This window comes from Sceloporus occidentalis, unplaced genomic scaffold (genome assembly GCF_023333645.1).
Source record: "Sceloporus occidentalis isolate IW3139 unplaced genomic scaffold, rSceOcc1.0.p SCAF_20, whole genome shotgun sequence".
Lineage (NCBI taxonomy): Eukaryota > Metazoa > Chordata > Lepidosauria > Squamata > Phrynosomatidae > Sceloporus > Sceloporus occidentalis.
Genome location: NW_028317000.1, coordinates 9,095,375 through 9,118,665, shown reverse-complemented (window position 1 = coordinate 9,118,665; position 23,291 = coordinate 9,095,375). Strand labels below are relative to the sequence as shown.

Genomic DNA, 23,291 nt, shown 5'->3' with positions numbered 1-23,291 from the left:
ATTTGTAGTTGGAGAGGCACTAGAACACTTTGGCTGAGGATTCTAAATGTCCCTTCCTAAGCTGCAAATCCCAGGATTTCACAGGGTAGAGCCATGACAGTGAAAGTGCAATGATAGCACTCTTAACAGTGTAGTGTGACAGGCTGTCTTGGTTTCATTTTCTCAGTTCTTTTTACAGAAATTAATGCATTGTTTCTACTGGAGTGTATGGAGAACTTTTTTTTTTTAACTGAAGATGGTTGTTCATAATTATTTTGTTGTTGTTGTGTGCCTTCAAGTCATTTCTGACTTATGGCAACCCTAAAGTGAATCTATCATGGGGTTTTCTCTGCAAGATTTGTTCAGAGGATGCTTGCCACTTCCTTCCCCTGAAACTGAGAGCATGAGGTTTCTGGTTGTTGTTATTATAATAATGACGATGATAAATTGTCTTCTCCTCAAATCTGCAAAACCAGGTCCATTGTTGTTTAGATGATCCTTACAGTTTGAGACCAGTCTCTATGACCACTCCCAATCACATTCCTGGCTTTTTGGCACATCTGCACTTCACAAAAGCAACCAACATATAAAACCCTTTAGACTGAGCCAACAATTCCAGGCACCATTTAGGAAAGAGCGGAAACAAGTGCCCAGGCTTTAAAGCAAAAGTGGGCAAAGGGCAGCCTCATACCCTCCAACCATTCACACATGAAAAATGGAACAAGGTCAGAGTGTGGTCAACATGGCACAAGGTATTAAGGATGTAGAACATACAAAATAGGAGAAGGTGTGACAGTTTGCTATTGCCTAAGCCTACTGGGAAGGACAAGATTCCAGCCCCTTCTTTCCTATACCTGCTCCAGAGTTAATGAGTGCAAACCACTTTTGCACTTTGAACTCACTTTGCACCAACTGAAGTAAGCTGAGGACAAAGGCAGGAGAGAGAAACCAGGACATTGTAAAAACAGCTGAAAAACTGGGATGACAGAGGATTACTTAGGGCTGTCCCTGCCAAATCTGGATAGTTGGAGGATATGCAACCCCTGGGCCACCTAGAAGTCCTGGAACTCACTTTGATGATTCCTGAAGCCCCCAGCTCCACAAAAACAGAAAGCCTTTAATTGTAAAATTCACCAAGAGCACCTCTCATTACCTCTATTTTCATTAACCTTCTCAAAAGAGCAATCGGGAGTCACACGACTTCACTTCCAGTTGCCATTTTTGCGAAGTTCTCTGATGAAAAGAGAGATGTTTGTGAGCACTGTTGGGGCGTGTGGCACATGGAGGTCTGGAAACTGGTCCATGTGCAGTTGCCCACCCCTGCTTTCAAGCCACCTCTTCTTCCTTTGCTGATGCCACCACTCTGAGATTTGCCTCACAGGAGATTATCAGATGGGGGGTAATGACAGGAGGAGGACGGGAGCAAAGCACGATGCTCCCATCCTTATCGACTGCGCAAAGATTATCAGACATTGCGATTACCCTGTGATTATTGTACGCCATAGGCAGGTTTACTCTTTTATATTTATTGTTTTATGTACAGCGCTGTGCAAATCTACAGCGCTATATAAATAATAATAATAATAATAATAACAATAATAATAATCCTTTCAATGAAGAGGAATTGTCCCATCATTTACCTCCATTTCTTAATAAAAGGATAACCCATTAATACTGAAGTGATGGGACAATTCCTCTTCATTGATGGGATAATCACAGAATAAGCCCCATGTGTCCAATAATCTTCACACGCAATAAGTACGGAAGGAAGGCACTTTGCTCTTGTACTTCTCTTGGCATTACCCCCCGTTTGAGAATCACAAATGAGAGGGCCAGCAAGTCTCTGAGCCCCTAGGCACAGTTCTCCAGGACCCTCTTCCTATCATGGGCTGCCATGAGGCACAAGGCTGAGAAAGAATAATAGAATTAGAAGAGACACGAGGGCCATCCAGTCCAACCCCCTGCCATGCAGGAACTCTCAATCAAAGCATTCTTGACAGATGGCCATCCGGCTTCTGTTTGAAAATCTCCAAAGGAGCAGACTCCAACACATGCTGAGGGAGTGTATTCCACTGTCATATAGCCCTTACTGTCAGGAAGTTCCTCCTAATGTTGAGGTGGAATGTCTTTACCTGGAGCTTGCATCCATTGCTCCATGTCTTATCCTCTGGAGCAGCAGAAAACAAGCTTGTTCCATCCTCAATGTGACACCCCTTCATATACTTACAGGGCTATCATATCACCTCCTAACAGTCTCTTTTCCAGGCTAAATATCCCCAACTCCCTAAGTCGTTCCTTGTAGGGCATGGTTTCCAGATCCTTCACCATTTTAGTCGCCCTCCTTTGGACACACTCCAGTTTCTCCACATCCTTTTTGAATTGTGGTGCCCAGAACTGGACAAAGTATTCCAGGTGGGGCCTGACCAAGGCAGAATAGAGAGGCATTATTACTTCCCTTGATCTAGAGACTATATGTCTATTGAAGAAGAAGAGACACGCCTCTCCTTTCAGCAACACACCAACAAACAGTGGCACACCCAGCCACCCACCCAAGGTGATCTCCTTGAACCCAGCTCTTGTGCAAGGTGCAAAGACAGCTAGATGCATGCCCACACACCTAGATAATCCAAAGATTAGCCAAGGAGGGTGGCGGCGGGGATGCAGAAACGTACCAATGATCAGGCTAAGGAGGAAGAAGACATTTGTAACCAGGAATCCTTAAGGGATACACCTCTACTAGGGTTTATCATCACTCATGTATCTGGGCTTTGCTGTGGTGGCCCCACCATTTGGAACACTACCTCTGCTATTTATGCAAGAAGCACAACTGTCACAGGCTTTCAATAACTACTAACCCCCTTCCAGGGCAGTTTGGTTGGCTAAGCTTGCACTAAATTAAGATGGGAATCCCGATGTATTGAGGTGGTGCAGAGGTGTAGTGAGGCTATTTTCACCAGGGACAGAGACAAAAATTTGGGAGAGCAGATGCTTTTGGTCACTATAAAGAGATTTTTGCAGAAAATAAATATTTTCATGGCGAATGAAAAAAAATGATCCCCAGTTAGTGCACTTTAATTATTAAACCAAATCAGTTTAGGATTTTCCACATGCAAAGGAGCGGCGTAAACTAAATAACATGGTGTAAGCTAAATTACACTGACAAGGAAGTACAGTCGTCCCTCCATATTTGCGGCTTTGATATTTGCGGATTTGATTATTCACGGATTTCATTAATACGTTCTCTCTAGGACTGTCTATGTCCTCCAGTGCAACTCTGTGGTCAACTTTAACCAAAAGTTTCACTGAAAGACCATTTGTAGCTACTCCAGTGTCATTCTATGGTCAGTGTATCTTGGACATTGACCCCAGAGTTGCACTGGAGGACCTAGAGATTCCTAGAGAGGTGTCCTCTCATATAAAAACAGTGTTCTTGTTATTTGCAGTTTTTCCATATTCACGGGGGTCTTGTTCCCCTAACCCTAGCGAATATGGAGGGACAACTGTAAATGGATATTGTACAAGACAACCAACTGTAAGGATTCAAACTGTTAGGAAAGTCTGATGTGCTATGATTTCTCTGGTCACTTGTGGAGAAACCATTCACTTGAAATTCCTTCACATATGTTACTTTCAAAAGTCAAGATGGAGTATTCTTGATACCTGCGTGGCGTCAGCACATGTGTCCAAGTCGAAAATAAATTTTCATATAGGGCTGTAGATGCATCAAAGGAGAGTCTTGTAGTGTACAAAGTGTACATGCATGCAAAATCTACCTTGTACACATATGTTTTAGAAAGTTCACGAAGAAGGAGTGGGAGGTTTTGCAGGATTATACTAGACCGTGTTCTTTGGATATCTGTACTGTATGATCAACTACAATGCTAGAAATTTAAGGACTGTAAACGTGAATCTTCACTGTGAATCATAATTGAGGGACAAAATTCTCATTTTGAGGCGGAGGCAATGCCTTCATTTTGCTCTTTCCCATTGCTACACCCCTAAGGTGAAGGTTAGTAGAAGGGCTAACTTTACACTTCTGATGTTTTCTGAACCTAGTAAGAATTCCACAATGCTTTCCACCTCAAGTGGGACCAACCTATTGAAAACCAGAATATTTAACTTCTGCTTCAGATTATCATGGCTTGCCAAAATTTTTTTGCTAGGGCAAAAAAGTACACTAGAGTCAAAACATAACAGATTTGTTGGGACATTCTATCATCTTATTTTATTATATACCTGTGTGTGTTTGTGCGCACGCACGCGCATGCACATGCCTGGAAAAAAAACCCTTCAACTCTGAGGAGTTTATCAGACAAGGGAAATTGGAAGTATAATCCAATGGCAATCCGAACGCAATCATGGGGTTTAACGTTATTGCATGATAGACTTCCACATGCAATTTCGAGCAGTGGGAAGTCAGTCCGAACGCAATCATGGGGTCAGTCCGAACGCAATCAGCTTAGTTCAAATGGGTAAACACTGAGTTCACAGTGCAAAAGCAATTTGTTCTCAATGTACTCAGCAGAGGGGAAAGAGAAGATGGAATTCTGCCCTTCCCTGTAGACTCAGGCAAAAGCAAACTTCTGCAGCTCTCCTAGTTAATGCATTCTTCCTCAGTAATAGCTTTTGCCATCTTGACCATACACGTGTCTCAGTTTCCCTTTATGAAATGTTGGAGGGTATGTCAGTCTGGTCAGCTTCTATACCTGGAATGAAGTGAGCAGCCATCTTGTTATTTGCTTCAAATGGCAAAATGTTTTCATCTGTGAAATAGTGGAGGGAATGTTTTGTGTGAATTTTCTAAGAAAGCAGGACACCAAAATTTTCCCTTCAAGAGGATGACGGTTAAAAATCTTTTGACCCATCCCTTAAATGTTTAGTTGTTGTTGTGTGCCTTCAAGTAGTTTCCAATGTATGGCAATCCTAAAATGAACCTATCACAGGGTTTTCTTGCTCAGATTTGTTCAGAGGAGGTTTATCATTGCCTTCCTTTGACTTGCCCAAGGTCTCCCAGTGAGTTTCCATGGCCAAGCAGGGATTTGAGCTCTAGTCTCCGAGTGTCCTAGGCCAAACCTCTACACCATGCTGACTGTTCTTGGATGTTTCTTAAGAACTAAACACCCAATCTTGACGCTTTGGACTTTTGTGTTTGGTTTTGATGTGTTATTTGCATCTCCCATGTTATTCATTTTGCTTTGTTACTTGCTGGTAGATGGCTTGGAGATCTTGGGACAGTAAGCATTTGCTGAATATTTTTAAGATGATGCATCTCCAACTATTTGAGTAATGCTGATCATAATTATGATAACATCAGAAAAGCAAAGATAAGAAGATGCTGAAGAAAGAGCAGTACCACACCCAGATCTCTGTTTTGCCCAAGCTGCCAGCTGGCTGGGCAATGGCCCATGAGCAGACCACAGCCCTTAAACAAAATGGCATGGGAAACAGAGACCCTGTCTGCATGGGCCAAATAAAGAGTCCTCCTACCACCCCACCACCCCAGTCCTCTAGGCAGGGAGTCCGGATGACATATGGCCCAAACCCTGGTTCTGGTGCAAACAGACTAGATGATGTTCCATCCGTTCAGCAGCAGAACATGGTATATCTCCACTTATAGCACATTTTTAAAACTTCCAACTTGTTCCAGATCTTCCCATGTGATCATCGCTGGCCTCAGAGTAAAGCGACCCCTGGCAGCAGACACCCCAGAGCCAGGAGAAAGACTATACAATTCCCAGAGGATTGGCAATATTATGAACCCGGATCAACTGCACAGAAATGTACAGTAAGCTATAATACATCTGCTAAGGATTTCAAAAGTCCAATGAGCCCTTGGTATCTGATGGGGTCTGGTGCCAGGATCCCCCATAGATACCAAAATCCATGGGTGCTCAAGTCCTGTTAAATACAATGGCATAGTAAAATGGTGTCCTTTGTATAAAATGGTAAAATCGAGGTTTGCTTTTTGGAATCTATGTTTTTAAAGGTATTTTCAAACCAGTCTCTGGATAATGAATCCATGAATATGGAAGTCCGACTGTAGTAAGAAACTCCTAGCATCCGCCCACATTATAGAGTTAGACCACTACCATTCCAGTTGAACTGCCATGGCAACATCCTACTGAATTCTGAGACTGCTCTTTAGGAAGCACTATTAGAATTTCAGCCAATGATCTCTAGAGTCCCCCCAAACTACAAACCCCATGGTTCCACAGGACAGAATCATGGCAGATAAAATGGAATAATAGTGCTATAACTGTGTAGCATGAAAGGGTCCCTTGGCTTGTTTTCACACAAAGCCTACCATCTTCACTCTGGTGTCCTAACCTTATAGCAATGGGCCTGCAACAGGACATGAGAGACCATGGTTCTATCTATACACTGAAACCTTGTATGACATTCACCCAGAAGGTCAAGATAGTATCTATGTGGGAATAGGCTGTCCTAACTGCATATGTGGAAAACAGATTCAGAATGAGGGATTGGGAGGGGACAGGAATTAATTCATGCCACCTTACCCACACCCTGGATGACAGTAAACCGTTTCTCTATGTGGCCCCAAACAGTGTGATAACCTAGCATCCTCCAGGCATTTGGGCTTAAAGGTCCCATTAGCCCAAGCCAATCTGGCCAATGCTCATACCTACTGGAGGTTGCAGTCTGAAACATCAAGAAGGCAGCCGGTTGGGGAAGACTGTTGTAATGTTTCCTCAACTGGGGAAAGACTTTATCCCCTTCCTCATTTGGTTGCCTTTTTGTGCATTTTCCTTCTATAATATCCGCATTGAAATCTAGTTTTGCCTAACTTGTGGCAGGGACGTAGCCTGGATTTTAGGAAGGGGGGGGCCAGACTAATAAGTTTAACGCATGGGGCTTCAACCGTTCCCCAGCCGCCGCCGCCGCCGCACATTCCCATCGCATCCCAATTCAGTTCCAGAGGGCGCCATTTCTGGGAACTGTTTCCAAGCGTCCCCAGAAATGGCGCCCTCTGGAACTGAATTGGGACACGATGGGAACGCGCCGCGGCGGCGTCCCCCCGTGCGATAAAGTCGTGTTTTGGGCCCCATCTGGTGCCCATCGCGCTCCGTGCGCGCCCCCGCTCGCCCCCGTTAGAACGCGCTGGGGAACGGTTGAAGCCCCATGCGATAAACTTAATAGTGCAACCATTATATTGGGGCTTGGGTGCAGTGGCGCAGCAGCAAACACCATTCATTTTTCTAACGGAAGGGGGGGTCCAGACCTCAAGAACCCCCCCCCCTTGGCTACATCCCTGCTTGTGGGAACTGCTAAGCCTGGGGACACGGGACCTCTGCCTGAGTCTGCTTCCTAGGGTTGTATTTCTATATGAATAATTTAGAATAGATACAGAACAGCATATGCAAATTATTTCCCAGGGGCTTGACCCTTTACGTATTTTTAAGTATCTGGCAGTACCCCTTTGAAGCAGCAAAGCAGGAATAGCTCAAGGACAGGCCTCAAGCTTGGATGTAACACATTACACATAATGATGTCGCCTACAAAGTCTTAGAAGGCCATGCAAGACAGGCTTAATACTGTTACTTAAAAAAATAATTTAATGGATCGTTCTTGTCTGAAAACACGGTTAATGGCTACTTGAACAAATTACTGGAGGATATTTTCAGGGGATTTAGGGCCTTATAATCTTTTTTAAAAAGGATTTTTAAATGTAACCCAAGTCATGCTGATTTAATGTACTATGATTTTAAAAACCACCTGGTGTAAAAAGTAATATACAATTTTTTTTTGTTTTTAAAGTCATCATCAATCATCATCTCCCACCTTTTCCACAAGAATGAGCACTATTTTGTTTAAAGTAATATCCCAAACTTGGATTGCCCGCAGAAAACAAATCCATTTTGGCTGATTGTAGGATGTTTGGCAAAGGTGATGCCTTTGCGCCACTTTTTATTCTCCCGTTATGTCACACAACTTAGCCTCCTAAGTTTATTGTAACTTGGCTAGACTATTCAGGTTTATTCTTTTAAACGCTATTCTGCGTTTTTTAAAAACCAATTGATCTGCCTGTTAAATTCCGTCACAGCGGAGCATTAAAAAAATGTGAGTAGATAAAGAAAATAAAGACTTGACTGCAAGCCCTGTTTGAAAAAGGCAAGAGCTTAGCATCTCACAAAAACAATGAATCACTTCTTGCTGAGCAAGACTGATTGATCCCTGTTTTTGCGACTGTCTTCTCATCTAATTTTCCTTTGGCTTTCCCACCACTGCCTCCCATGAGAAATTCACCCACAAGCGCATGCAGCAGGTGACTTCCCTCCATGCCTTCTGCATCCTGCCGTTCCCCCAGCCTGAAAGTTAAGAAGGTTTCTTATCTTAAAAGTCTCCCTGTTCAGCACAATAGATACTTACAGTCCCGGAAGAGAGATGAAAGGCTTCTTCTAATATTATTACCACCTCTCCTGTAAACACCACTCAATACTCCAGAGGGGTGGGCAGAAGCTAGAGTCTGATCTATGCCTCCTAGATAACTGGGTGGTTTGCAATCCATTGGCAAATGGTTTTTTTCTTCCTTCAAACAGTGGATTCTTCCAGATTGCTTCTTAACATATCTTATGGAGAGAGAGGGGGACAGCATTTTTCCCCTTTCCTATCAAGGGTATAGCTATGGGGAGGGCAGCATTGCCCTTTACTAAAAATTCTTCCTTCGGTCCCCAAATTTCAAACAGTGCAGGAATCTAAACCTTTGGCTGAAAATTTAGCAAGACAGTTTAGACATCCAAGAAAAGGGGCAGGCAAAGTCACCAAGGGAATGCCAATAGGAAATAGGTGTGAAAGATTTTCAGTGTCTCACTCTTTGCACTGCTAGAAATTGTGGGACTGGAGGAAAATTTCATTCAGGGAGGATTCTTATTTGGAGGACCAATGCTCTCATTTCCCCACTTGCTGTAGCTACTATCAGAAGCAGCTATGCCACCGCACCTTGCTGACCCGAACGCGGAGCTCCCACGAACACGTCTTCTCGGTCCGCCGATCCAACCCGGAAATCCAAGTTGTTTCCAACTTATGATGATCCTAACAGGGCATCCTTGGCAAGATTTGTTCAAAGGAATTTTTGCCTTTGCCTTCCTATGATACTGAGACAAAATGACTTGCCCAAGGTCACCTAATGGGTTTCCATGGCTGAGTGCACCCAGATCTATTTCTCTATGTCTCGGACTATTTCAGTGACCAAGGAGGGCATCTCTCCTCTGAATGACTGCCTGAGGTCGGTAATGGATTGGATGAGGGAAAATAGACTTAAGTTGAATCCAAACAAAACAGAGGTACTCGTGATAGGTAACCCCAACCTGGGTTTGGAGATATGTTCGCCAGTCCTAGATGGGGTCACACTTCCCCTGAAGGACTGCGTCTGCAGCTTGGGGGTGCTCCTGGATTCGTCACTTCATCTGTCCTCTCAGATTGATGCGGCAGCCAGGAGCGCCTGTTATCAGCTTCTGCTGATATGGCAGTTGTGCTCCTACCTGGAGCAGCGGGACCTAGAAATGGTTGTACATGCCCTGGTAACCTCTCGTCTTGATTTCTGTAATGCGCTCTACATGGGGCAACCCTTGTGCCATGTCTGGAAGCTTCAACTGATACAAAACATGGCAGCCAGACTGGTCACCGGAAAATCTAGGTTTGACCGAATTACACCTATTCTAAAGTCATTACACTGGCTGCCTATTAGCTTCCGGGCTCAGTACAAGGTGTTGGTTATTACCTACAAAGCCCTACATGGCCTGGGTCCAGTCTACTTGAAGGAATGTCTCCTCCCATATAATCCGCCCCATACACTCTGTTCCTCCAGGAAAATCTTTTACATCCAAAAAAGTCCAGATTGGCGTTCGCGTCCCAGAGGTCTTTTTCTGCTACAGCTCCTAAAGCTTGGAATGACCTGCCTGAAGAGATTCACCAGTTATCCTCATTGGAGGCTTTTAAAAAAGCGACAAAAACCTTTCTCTTCCGGCAGAACCGATTCTATCCGTCCTTCCTACTATATCTCCTCGTCATTCGCGGATTGTAGAATAATCTTGTAATGTTGTATTGTATTGTTATATATTTTAATCATGTTTTATGTTGATTTTTTTAGTCTGGGAGGGAGGGTTGGGTCAGGGTTTTGTGGGTTTTATTGTTTTTATATTGTCTATCATAAACTCTGTTGTTACCCGCCTCAATCCCCAAACAGAAGAGGCGGGATATAAATAAATATTTTATTGTTGTTGTTGTTGTTGTAGCCCAATGCTCAAAACACTACAACACACTGGTTTTCCCAGCATGTCAGGAAATGGTGCTGTATTTGTTCACATTGACTACCATTGTTTCTTTTTGACCTAGAAAGTCTCTGGGGACCCGTGTTCAATAGCACTGATCTAAAGAAGTCTTATGATGAAGCTCCTTGGGTTCTGCTGGTCGCTATTGCCTCTGTGTCCACTTGTGCAATTCTTTCAGGAAGCTGTTTGTAGCAATTTCTTGGATCATACTAGCTGCTTCCGAAGGTATGTTGTGGTTGTTTTTGAATGGGGCACTGTTGCTGAGGTGGTGTTATGGTTTGAAGGGCAAATTCTCCTCTCTGAATGGGGAGGAAAAAAATCTTAAGAGTTATTGTGCAAAAATGCTATTTCACTAATACAGCTTCACTAATACAGTAGAGTCTTGTTAATCCGACCTTCATTGATCCGACGTTCCGGTTTATCTGACGTCTGACTGGTCGGTAGGCATGGCTTGGAGCCCTTACCCGCCCCCAGTCGGAAAGGGCTCCAAGCATGGCGGAGTGCAGCACACCAGGCCCCAAGCGCAGCACCCACCACGTGCTAGCCTTCCCTCCAAAGGGAGCTCTTGGTTTCCCTCTGGAGAGAAGGGGGCTGAAGCCCCACCAGCGCTAGCCTTCTCTCTAAAGGGAGCCCGAGAGCTCCCTTTGGAGAGAAGGGCCCCCCGTGGGTGCTAGCTGTCCCTCGGCTGGAACCAGGCCACCGAGGAAGGGACTCTGGCCTTGGCCCAGTCCCCTCCCCGGCGGCTTGCTTTCCCTCGGCTGGAAGGGAGCTCCACAGAGCTTCCTTCAAGCGGAGGGAAACCAGGTCTCCCTTGGGACTGAAGGAGTCCAAGCCGCGCTGAGGCGAGACTTAGACTCCTTCATCCGCAAGGGAGCCACTGTCCCCAATGGCGACGTGCGTGTGTGAGCACACGCGCCGTCATTGCATTATCCGACATTTTCGGTCATCCAACAATCAGTCGGTCCCGTTTATGTTGGATAATCGAGACTCTACTGTATTGATGCATTTGTCACATCACTTGTTGCACATTACTATAACCAGTTAAATCAGTGGAATTTACCTATATGTTGATTCAACAACTGATTCAACAGGTTTACACTAATTTGGAACAACCGACAGGATTCAGACCCACGTGTTGTTTTTACATGTGTGTTATGTTTCACTATATATGCTGAAATTTTTCCGTTTCAATTTACTTTTAATTTTAAAAAAGAATACCTTTAAATAGAAACGTGGCCAAAAAATATCTGAAAACGACCTCTCCTCCTCCCTTCCAAAACCTTTTGGGAGTAATTATCGGATATTTCCATGTTTTCTTAATAAAATGCCCTTGTTATTGCAAAAAGTAACAGGGCTGAGGTTAATGTCATTCCTTGTAAAGCGTTACATCCAAATTGTGCCATGCTGAAACAAAGAAACCTTCAGGCAAACAAACACAAGTGATTTTTTTCTCCTGGAGAAGCACTGGAAACATTTTTGGTCCTTCAAATCAATTCCTGGGCTCTGAATCTCTAGCAACAGTCTGCCATGGATGATTTTGACTTTGGCATATCACAATTTAGCTTTTCATTTGAGGATCTTGTTTCGCTCCTTCAGAGCTGCCTTTCCAAGTCCTAGTCTTCCTCTGCTTCCTTGACTACACTCTCCATTTCAATTTTACAACTGAGCCAAGTGGGTTTACAACGCCTGTTTCAATGTCATCATCATCCACTTTGAAGTTATGCAAACCTTCTCTCATCACTAGAAAGGTACAAAAGGGGTAAAAAATTGGCTAAAACTGGAAGAATTGGGAAAGGGCTGTAGAACAGTGATAGAGAAATTGCTTTGTGTACAAAAGGCCTCAGGTTCGCTTCCTGGCATCCTCACTTGAAAGACTCGGGTAGGAGATGGTGGGAAGCAGCCTTCTATGGAGAGCTGCAAACAGTCCAAATGCATAGGGCTAGATGAGACTGGCCAATGACTTTAAGGTAGCTTCCTATGGACCTAGTATGTAGAGAGATCTTGTAGCATCTTCAAGACTAACTGAAAGAAAGAACTTGACAGCATGAGCTTTCGTAGACTTAAGTGTACTTCCTCAGATGCATTTGGACCAAATGTATCTGAGGAAGTAGACTGAAGTCTAGGAAAGCTCCTGCTGCCAACTTTTTTCTTTCGGTCTCAAAGATGCTACAAGATCTCTCTACATATTGATTCAACAGAGTAACACAGCTGTATCTTTGAATTCCACTCCTATGCACCCTAGCTACTCTCTGCTTCCTTTTCCCTCCATAATCCAAGCACTACTTATTATTATTATTATTATTATTATTATTATTATTATTATTAGCCTGCCTCTCCCCAGATGTACCACTTCCATGTGGGTTGGTGGCAAAATGATAAGCAGCTTTCCCTGACATGCTTGCACAGGATGATAAAGTTTAAACCAGCCCAGCCTTAGGCTCAGCTGTCCAAGGAAAACCAAGGCATACACTTCTCCCAGACGCATGGACATCTCACAAGGGGCTGCCTGTTTGAAGAGACAGTTCCCAATCTACAACAGCCTGATACACTAGGGCAAGAAAGAGACTTCTGGTATGTCACCCCCTGAATGTTCAGTCATTCCAAAACTGGGAGGCTATATTGACGAGGGACAGGTTTTTGCAGTCCATCCACCACATGCGCCCAGACACACACGCACATCCCCAAGCTGTTCTGCACATGTTGAGACATCTATGTTTTACACACTTTACTTGCCCAGCAATTCCACTTGCTAGTATGAGAAAGGTCGGATCTCAGAGCAGAACCACATTTTGTGACCCACAACCCTCTCCCAGTCTCCATCACACTTTGCCATAAAAATGGCAAAAAAACAGTCACTCTCCTTCCCAAAGGACTGGGTTTCTGATTTAAACATGTCACTTCCAGGCATTATGTGTTACTGGTTGCAAATGTTTTCCCAGAAAAATGTGTTTTCGCCAGTATTATTGGGATTAGTAGGTTCTATCTCATAAGCCAACATCCTGTTTTCTATGCCAGCTAAACAGATATCCCTTATCAGTGGCACTATTGGGGTAAGCAGATGTCCAAGGCTCCGATCATCAGGACAAGCAAAAGTGGGGTGTCTCCCAAACACACCAACGCCAGCTCTCTGCATTTTGAAACAACACAAGGTAACACACATTGTAATATAGAAAACCCACTACACACCTATGAGACTTCTAAGCCTAGGGTCTTAAAATAATCAAACTGCTCCATAGCTTCTGAGAAGCCTACAAGGCAAACAAGAGAGAAAAGCCTTCCGCTGTATTTGTTTTGTTATGCCCAGTCTGCCACAACAGTAATGTGACAAGTCAGGGGTCACCCACTGAGCTTCATGGTTGAGGAGGGATTCAGATCTAGATCTCCTCAACCCAAGTCCAGGACAGTCACCTCTGTAACCCCCGCATCACATGTTCCTTTTCTATACAAAAATGCCTTCTGTGCACAAATTTGGTAACTTGTGGATATTGTGGTATTTCCCCTTGGAACTCTGCGCAGTATGCAACACTCCTTTGCCACCCTGATCGGCAACCCCTAACCCTAGAACCCCACATTGTCAGATCAGAAGAGTGGTGATGGTCCCTAATATCTGAATGCAGCTCCTGAAAGCGTTCTGGAAGATTTCTTCCACGCTTACTAGGATGGCGCTAAGCTGGTATTATTCTCCCTTCTGTGAAGATAAGGTCGGTTTCTTCCACAGTATTCCTTGGATACATACGCAAATACGTTTTTAATACTCTTCACTGCTTTGAGGGGAAAAAATGAGGATTAGAAGCTTTCAGATAAACAAACTTGTAGCTTGTCTTTTACAAAAATAATAATTGGTATGGCCTTTAACAATCCAAGCTCCTTGCTTCTTAATTGAAAAGGGGGTCCACATAGGGAGGAATCCCAAGGCCTGAGAAATACGACTGAAAGATCCAGGGATATTGTGTTTGTAGGAACCCCCCCAAGAAGACCAGCTCTCAGCACCTTCTCCATCCATCCCAAACCAATTACCATTTCCAGAACTCAGAACCACAAGTCTATGGCTATACACACATACCACAGTGGCCTAAGGATCTGCTTTAATACTTAGTCTGTAACCTCGCTTGGATCCACTGGGAGAGGCAGGGAAACATAAATAACATTTATTATTATTATTAGTAGTAGTAGTAGTAGTAGTATTAACATTTGATGATTAAATTGTAGTGGGAGGAGGGTATTTTTTAAAGGGGTGCATGTGCTAGATTTTTATCTTTCTTATTCTTTTTAATGATCTTATTACACTTTTTAACATTCATGATGTTTTAATAGGCTTGCTTGTTTAACTGGGTTTTAACTTTTTTATCATCAGGTTTTTAGCTCCACAACGTCATTGTAAGCTGCCTTGGGTCCCATATCAGGAGAAAGGTGGGGAAATAAAGAAATAGAAAGAAATAGAAAGATGCCAAAGATGCCCTATTTGGGATAGAACTGTTGCAGAGAGTTTAAAATGTGTTTGTACACACATACATACAACTTGTAACAGGCTTAAAAACCCGTACAGAACAGACTTGAAAACAAGGGGCCGCTCCCACTACAATTTACAACGGATTGCAAATCGATTTATATGACCATGGTTCCCACTTGAAATTGATTCTGATCCTTATTGGATCAAATCCTGTCGCAATAAAGCGGGGCAAAAGCAGAAAACCCGGGTTATTTTGACAGTACTCAAGAAAGAATTACCTATTGCAGTGATGGCAAACCTCTGGCACCCGTGCCAGAGGTGGCACTCAGAGCCCTCTGTTTGGGCACATGTGCCATCGCCCCAGCACAGAGTTTGCCAGAGTTTGCCACTGGAAAGCCAGAGGGACATGGCACTTTGCAATAAACAAGTGGGTTTTGGGTTGCAGTTTGGGCACTCGGCCTCTAAAAGGTTCACCATCACTGACCTATTGCAATACAAGCATACATCAGTAACAAAGCTTCTGACAAAGAAATTCCTTTTCATAAGGTCTTTTTATATCTGCCCCCCCTTTCTTCCTTGTTCTCTCGCTAGCTAGATTTTTTTAGCAGCATCAGTATTGAGAAGACAGTGAAGGAGCACTGGATAAAGACAAACTTTCAGTGTCAGCCTCCAGCAGCATGTCTACAGTACATGCAATAAAGCTTGAGTTGGGAAAGACTGGGATTCTATTCTAGCTGACGCATCATAGCTGTGTCTGCTTGCCAACAACAGGCAAGGTAAACAGAAGCGGCATGTCAGAACTCCAAAACCTAGAGACAAGAGGAAAGCAAAAAGCTTGCCTCAGCAGCTACCCCCAGGATGTAAAGAAAATTCAAGGATCTATTATTTTGGCCACCAAAATGGAAATCGTAAGAGAAGTGAAGGCTGAAGAAAGTCATCCCTGGATACATCTTGGTGTAAGCTTTCAAATGATCTGCACCAGGTTGGGAACATTTTTCTTTGGTGATAAAGGGTTGCCTGAACTTGTTTGTTTCATTTCACGTGTGCATACTGCTAGTATTGGATAAGAAGTCTGCTGAAATGTGTTGAAGTGCTCTTCTTTTGAGAAGTGTAGGAACCTAAGGCCTGTTACAGACTGCCAAAATAAAGCTGCTTTGGGTCTCTTTGGAGGTATGCTATGTAAATGATGCATGGGTCCTAAGAGTCTGGAGATCGCGTCAAAGCCACACTCCATTCCTAAGCACTGGAGTGCAGCTTTGGTGCAGCTTCCGGATTCTTAGGACCCACGCATCATTTAAATAGCATACCTCCAAAGAGACCTGAAGCAGCTTTATTTTGGCAGTCTGTAACAGACCTAACTAACCCTATTCATGTTATTTCTGCCTCTGGTACCATTTTATTGCTGTTGTTAAAGAAGTCATGCCCAGCAGCACATCTATTTCATTAACTGAGACATACCTGTAATGGCTGGAGGGGAGGGAACTGAGAACTTGGAAAATCCCATCGTTTGGTGCCTTAAAAAAACCTGATCCGTAAGAAATGAGGTGTTTTTTTAAAAAAAATGGAACCCTAAACTCACTGCTTAAATGTGGAAATGGATGATGTTTTTAAAGCAATGATTACAAGTTGTGACCAGTGACCAAAAAAGGGAAGATTGGGCAAGCAGCCAACCATATTTTGGAACGAAGAGGTGTAAGACAGGAACAAAGAGCAGAAATCCAAATGCCTATTTGCCCTCAGATCCTATAAAAGAAAGAGAAGAAGCAGGATGGGAGTGGAACCAGAGTCTAGTGTTGCCAGCCACCTGCCAAGGCTCACTCCCCGGTTGGAGTGACACAACCACTGACAGGAACAAGGAGAAGGAGCAACAATCACCACTTGGCTTCCATTTCCTCTCAATTCAAAGATTGGGGCTGAAGGTGAGGAAAGGAGAGTGCCATGAGGAGAATGTGGGTTCATGCAAATGCCCCATTTAGGGCATCTGACTACCCACCCTCCCTAAAAACTTAAGAAAGCCCAGATCTGGGAGCAAGTATTTAGAAACACCGGCACTCTTTGTACAAAAGTGAAGGCAGATTCCCTCGTACATTTCCAAGGAAATCAGGAAGGCTTGGGTCTATGGAGGAGGAAGGTGTCAAAAAGGAGACCCCACCCCAAGATTTTTCGCAAGCCTAGACCCCAAAGTCCAGCTGCACTCTTCCCTCTGGGGCCAGATGAAATGTCTTCAGAGCAGCCTAAGTGCGGGAGGGAGGGCCGACCTTTCCTGGAGGATTGTTTTATGGTTTGTCTAACACCCAGCGACCAACCCCAGAAGGGCCAATTCCACCCATAATTTATCCCCAAAACCCCAGCACAAGGATACGGTGCCGCCCGGCTTGCAATCCAGCCAGCTCTGCCGCACTGCTTCGCCATAAATATCCCCGACACGCCGGCTCTGCGGCAGCACCCCCCACAACCGCCATCGCCGCTGCCGCCACCACAAAAACAAGGGTCTAGGACCTATGGCGACGGTTTGAGGGGATGAGAAAAGATAGGACCCAAATAAATAGGGGGTGTATGGGTCCTGCAAAGGTCTTCTCTACACCCCCCAAAAGAGCAGTAGTTTAACTGCTATGGAGGTAGGTCCAGGTAGTGACTACAAATGGCTCAATTGGGGGTCCATGATGTAGAGCCTCCCCAGGAAAGATGCTAAGCCAAGGCCCTTGCCAGGTTAGGCTTGCCCTGTCCGCCACTGCCAAGGGAGCCCAGTGCATTGTGGGTCAGGCTCTGCAGAGCAACTTCTACCTGAGCCCTTTGTGCAGCTCCCTAGCAACCATCCTTTCCCTTCACATTCACACACACATACTCACACACAAGCTGCACGGCCCCACACCTCCCGCCACACACATCACTAAAGTCAGGCCAGGTTAGAAAGCCCTGACCATAGGAAGAGGTAGGTGGGGTGGTCCCAGCCAAAGGGGTCCCGCCTCAGCCCCTCTGCCATTGTGCGGTGCCCGCCAGCACCCGATTCAAGAGGCACAATTTATGGGCCTGGGCTTCCGCCTCAGATCACACTCTCAAAGGAGACAGTGCTCCCTCCATACACAAAAGAGGAGTGAGCAAGCAAGAGAGAGCGAGAGGGAGATGGGGACGAACAGAGGGCGTGAGACCCAGTCGCACAAGGACAGACAGACAGCCAAGGCAGACTGGCTGGGAAGACTGGGCCTGGGGTGCGGGAGAGAAAGATGTCACATTTGGGGGCAGGCAGGAACATAATTCCCGCTCAATTTGTCCCCACTCCTTCAGCTTTAATGGCCAGTTCCCAAGGAAAATGGAAGCCATTAAGGGGAAGGCGGCACTCGTGCCAAGAGAGCAGGAGGAGGACAGTGCGCTCCAGCACAACTGGGCCACAGCGACTCCAGGCCTAGAGAGCCAGCCCTGCTCTGAGCCACACGGCCACCCACTTTTTGCGACTGCGCTGAGCAACCTGAGCGCCAACCCAGTTGCTGTGTCCTCTGGGGTGGTAGTAGTAAGGCATTAGGGATGCGGCACAGGTGCCGTTGTTAACTCCCCCCATTGATCTGGCTCCCCACGGTGTCGCTCGGCAGCCATGACAATTTCCAGATTATTACTTTAAAAACCCCATTGATTTAAGGGGGGAAAGGGAGGAGGAGGAGAGAGAAACCCACATAAAAAATAACACCAGTGATGGAATGGTTCCACTGCTTGTCTCTCTCTCTCTCTCTCTCGTTTCTCTCTAGAAACAGGCGCACTTGTAGAGGCCAAAGCCACAGGCCAAGGGCCTCCTTCTGCCACTGGGGCAACTGGGTTCTGTGGATCTGATCCCAGCACCTCCACAGAGAGAACGCCATGCCTCTCTTCACAGTAGCCCACCAGCAGGGGAGAGTGGGTGAGGAGGTGGCCCCTGGGAGGGGGGCAGCACTTTCTACTGGATGGCAACCATATTCTGGCCATGGCTACCGCCACAGAGCAATTCCAAGGGACTGGATGGGGACGGGGAGAGGAAACCAGACAGCTTTGTTGCTTGCACAAGGTTGTCAGCCGGCTGCTGGGACTCTGAGGGGACCACACATGAATGCATAAGGAGAAGGACGGTTCTTCTAAAACCCAGCCACAAAACTGCCACCTTGACTCCTCCTCAAGGTGGGGTGGCAGGCATGCCTCCTCCTCTTGAACCCCATGTTCGGAGCCAACACATGGCGGGCAACCTTTCTCCACACGTACACACCCCACGCTGCTTTGGAAGCCAAAGAAACGCAAGAATGGTGTGAGGCGAATATTTTTTAATTCCTCATCTCACTGGGGAACTACTCCACAAGGAGAAGACACTCAGACTCCCCTCCCATAAAACTACTACTCCTGAGGAGATGCCCCTCAGACCCCCCCAACAATAAATAATAGATTCCCCCCAATAAACAGTAGTTACTATGTATTTCCAAGGAGAAGCCACTCAGACTGCCCCCCATAAAACCCCTCCAGCTCTTAATGCTCCATGGGTGCCAACCCTCCCACACACCCCAGTGGTTCAGGGAGGGAGCTATGGGGCCTCCTTTCCACACGCACAACTACACACCCCTCCAGCCTCTCTCTGTGGCCATTGGGAAGGAAGGGTCCTGAGTGAAGAAGACAGACTGGCCTTTTCTTGGGTGTTTTTAAAGAGTGGGAAGGGACCCTGGGATCCCTCAAATCCCTTTTAGGAAGGGACCCTGGGATCCCTCAAATCCCTTTCAGGTTCCTTTTCAGGAAGAGACCATGGGATCCTTTAAACACCTTTCAGGTCCCTTTTAGGAAAGGACCACGGGATCCGATCAGTCCCTTTCAGGTTCCTTGCCAGGAAAGGAGATCATGGGATCCCTTTCCGATTTCTTCAGGGGAGACTGATTCCACCTCGGCCTCTTGCAGGGTTCGATTCGCCATCATCAATTCGGCCTATCTTGACACAGCGTGTGTATTTTGGTCTGTGTGTGTGTGTTGCCTAAAACCTCACCAGTTCCCAAAGGAGGCCTGGCGTTGCCTGGCGTGGCACGTGCCACGGGGCACCCTGGGGATGGGAGGCAACGCAAGGAGCACCTCACACTGTGTGTGTGTGTGCTGTGTGTGTCTTTGTGTTCTTCATTGCCAGTCTCACAACCCAGCCACCTTCCCGAGAGTGTGCTGGTGCATGGTGGCCTGTCATCCGGAGTCACACCTAGGCTAAGAAATAGGTCATGCCAAGACAGAAAGAGGCACATGGGCAGCACAAGGAGGGTCTTGGCTGTGCCTCTGGAGATGAGGAGAAGCATGGGGCAGGGGATGCTGGTGGAGGGGGGCTTTGTCTGTGCCCCCCTTTATCCCAAGACCCCCCCCCTCAAAAGAGGGCCAGCCAAGACCCTCCTGGGGCTGCCCATGTGTGTCTGTGTGTGTGCCACCCCAATTCCTGAGGGGAGCAAAGGGCAGCCCATTCCCCCTTCACCCCACAGGCTCCCCCCCCCACTTCCCCTCCTTCCCCCCTTCTGCTTCTCCCCTTCAACCAGGGCCTCTTCCAAAGGGAAAAACCCGACGGAGGGGCAGAAAGGATAAACCTAAGATGCCCCCCTCTCTCCCACCCCAAGAAGAAGGAAGGCCTGATGCAAGGATCCTGGGGGGGGGGGGAGGGAGGGGGCAAAGAAGAAGAAGAAGAAGAAGAAGAGGCGGGGGTCCCACTCCAGACAGAGGCCAGACGGAGGGGGAGGGCAGCCTCCATGTTGCACACTGTCTCCCACACAAACACAAACACACACCGGCAGAGAGGGACAAGCAAGAACCCCACAACCTTCCTAGGCATTCCGATCCTCCTCCCCACAAGTGCCCTCCTTCTCCCACCCCCTAAATCCCCAAACCCCTCCAGATATTCCGATCCCCCCATTTGCACGTGTCACCCTCTCCCCCCACTGACCCCCCCCCAAATCCTTGTAGGTCTTCCGATCCCCCTTTGCCCCCCCCAATTCCTCCAGGTCTTCCCATCTCCCCAACCCCCCCCCGGATTCTTCTGATCCCCCCTCTTGACACGTGCCACCCTCTCCCCCCAAATCCCCCAAACCCCTCCAATCTTCCGATCCCCCCTTTGTCCCCCAAATCCCCCAAATCCCTAGAGGTCTCTTGATCTCGCCTTTGCCCCCCAAATCTATCTAGGGAGGCTGATCTCCCCAACCCTCCATTTCTTCCGACCCCCCCTTGCCCCCCCCAATCCCTCCAGAGAGTCTGATCCCCCTCTTGACACGCCCCCAAACCCCCCAAACCCCTGTAGGTCTTCCGATCCCCCCTTTGCCCCCGTCCCTCCCTCCCTCCCTCCCTCCCTCCCTCCCTCCCTCCTCCGGGGACTCACTGCGGGTTGGAGCTGTTCCAGTGGACGGCGTGCCGGTTGCCGAGGCTCCCCGGGCAGAAGAGCAGGAGCAGCGGGAGCAGCGGGGGCAGCGGCAGGGCGGCCATCCCGGCCCAGGAGCCTCGCCACCACCGCCTGGCCACCACCAGCATCCACCCCGGAGAAGCCAGACACAGCGCGCACCCAGCTCCAGCTCCTCCTCCTCCTCCTCCTCCTTCGCTGCTGCTGCTGCTGCTGCTGCTTCCAGGCGCGCCCCCGTCCTCTCCGCGCGCGCGCTCCCGCCCCTCCGCCTCATTCGCTCAGCGCCCGGAGGGTCCCTGGGGCGCCCTCGCAGGACACCGCCCACAAAGGGGCGGGGCGGTCCTTGGCCACGCCCCTGGACCCTTTCTTTTCCCCGCCCCCTTTTCTCTTCCCAAAAGGTAAAGGAGGGGATGGATGGCCATAGCCAGCCCTGGAGGAGAAGACCCTGGCCAAGGCACACTCTCTCAGCCTCCGAGGGTGCCCAAGTCAGGGGCAAACTCCTCTGAGCAAGTCTTGCCAAGTCAACCCCACAATAGGGGCACCCCTCCATTCAGAGGCCCAGGCTCTAGGAGATGGCTTCTCCCCATCTCCTCACCATGAGGACCAAGGGTTCCTGAGCGTGAGCAGAGTGCCTCTGCCATTAGCACAGTGGTTCCCAACCTTTCCAATGCCGCGACCCTTTAATACAGTTCCTCATGTTGTGGCGACCCCCAACCATACAATTATTTTCATTGCTACATGCAAATATAATAATAATAATAATAATAATTTGTTTTATTTATATACCGCTATTCCAAAGATCATAGCAGTGAACAGCAAGTAAGCTAATAAGCAAGTAAATATGTGTTTTCCAATGGTCTTAGGCGACCCCTGTGAAAGGGCCGTTCGATCCCCAAAGGGGTCCCGACCCACAGGTTGGGAACCACTGCTTTAGCGCCTCCCTGATTCTCCACTTTTGAGGTTTCCTGCTGTGTGCCTTCCAGTCGTTTCTGACTTATGGCCACCTGTCAATGGGATTTTAATGGCAAGGTTTGTACAGAGGGGGGGGGGGTGCCTTTGCCTTGCCTTCCCCTGAGGCTGAGAAAGTGTGATGTGCCCAAGGTCTACCAGAAGGATTCAAATCCCGGTCTAAAACCGAAACCACTAGGCCATGCTGGCTCTTAAAAACACGGGTTAAACTTGTGTCAAGGCTGTTTATGCATCCGTAAGCCACCATCAGAAGAAAGTGTGCCAGAGGAATGTGCAGAGACCCCAAGGGCTCAAGAGCGCAATCCAAGTGGGAGTGCCTCTGAGATTAAACAGAGGGCTTTTCCTTCCAGGATCACAACCAAAGATGCAGACATCTGGCACAGGAGGTTATGGGGGGAGCAGCGTCTGCTTCCAGGCTAGCTGTAGGAGGCCCCCTTCGGCCTGGTAAGCTCTCCGCTTAGGAAGTAATTGCTGCCAGGTGGCAAACATCTGGAAGGGGAAGCCAGAGGTGGTCTTTCAGTCCGACCCCCACCCGGCCAGCGTCCCGAAACAGAGCCGAAGGCAGGTTTTGATCCTGAGAAAGAAAGAGCAAGAGATGCCAGCCTCAGAATGGTTTCCAGTGCTTGGCAACCCCCATGGAAGAAGAGAGTGCCTTTGAACATGTATAAAGTGCTTTCTCCCCCCTCTTAATAATATTATTATTATTAGTTTTTTGTGGGTTTTTTGGGCTATGTGGCCATGTTCTAGAACAGTTTACTCCTGACGTTTCACCAGCATCTGTGGCTGGCTTATTATTATTATTATTATTATTATTATTATTATTACCCCTTACCGCCTCTGCCCATGGATCTAGGCGGGGAACAACAACAGGTTAACAAATTAACAACAGATGAACACATCCACAACATCAGTTTAAACACACACACACACACACACACTGGTGTAAAAGAACAAATCGGACAACACATATTAAAACAATCCACATTTTAAAGTCACCCTCTGAAATTCAGAGTTTAATGGCAGCTAGCCCTATGCCCCCTCCCAAAGGCAAGTGCCTTTTCCTCTTTCCAAGATCAACTTCCACCCAAAAGAGGGAAGGATGTGCCGGACTGCATCTCCCATCATCCCTGGCCATGTTGGGCATTGCAGCCTGATACCCCTGAAGGGTACCTGGTTTAGGAAGAGCATTCCATTAGAGAGAATGTGGTGCATCTCTCTTTCTTTCTCTCCTCAATTTCTCTTA

General features: G+C 47.0%; 1 protein-coding gene across 2 annotated transcripts in view; it reads right to left on the bottom strand.

The window, feature by feature from the left end:
- Window positions 1–21,224, bottom strand: part of EFNA3 (ephrin A3) — an 89,779-nt gene extending 68,555 nt beyond the window's left edge. For both annotated transcript variants that reach the window (XM_089483107.1, XM_089483108.1), the window contains exon 1: window positions 21,062–21,224. In XM_089483107.1, coding sequence (XP_089339233.1) covers window positions 21,062–21,210 — 149 coding nt within the window. In that variant the 5' untranslated portion in view covers window positions 21,211–21,224. The remainder of the gene's footprint in view (window positions 1–21,061) is intronic.
- Window positions 21,225–23,291: the final 2,067 nt, after the last annotated feature.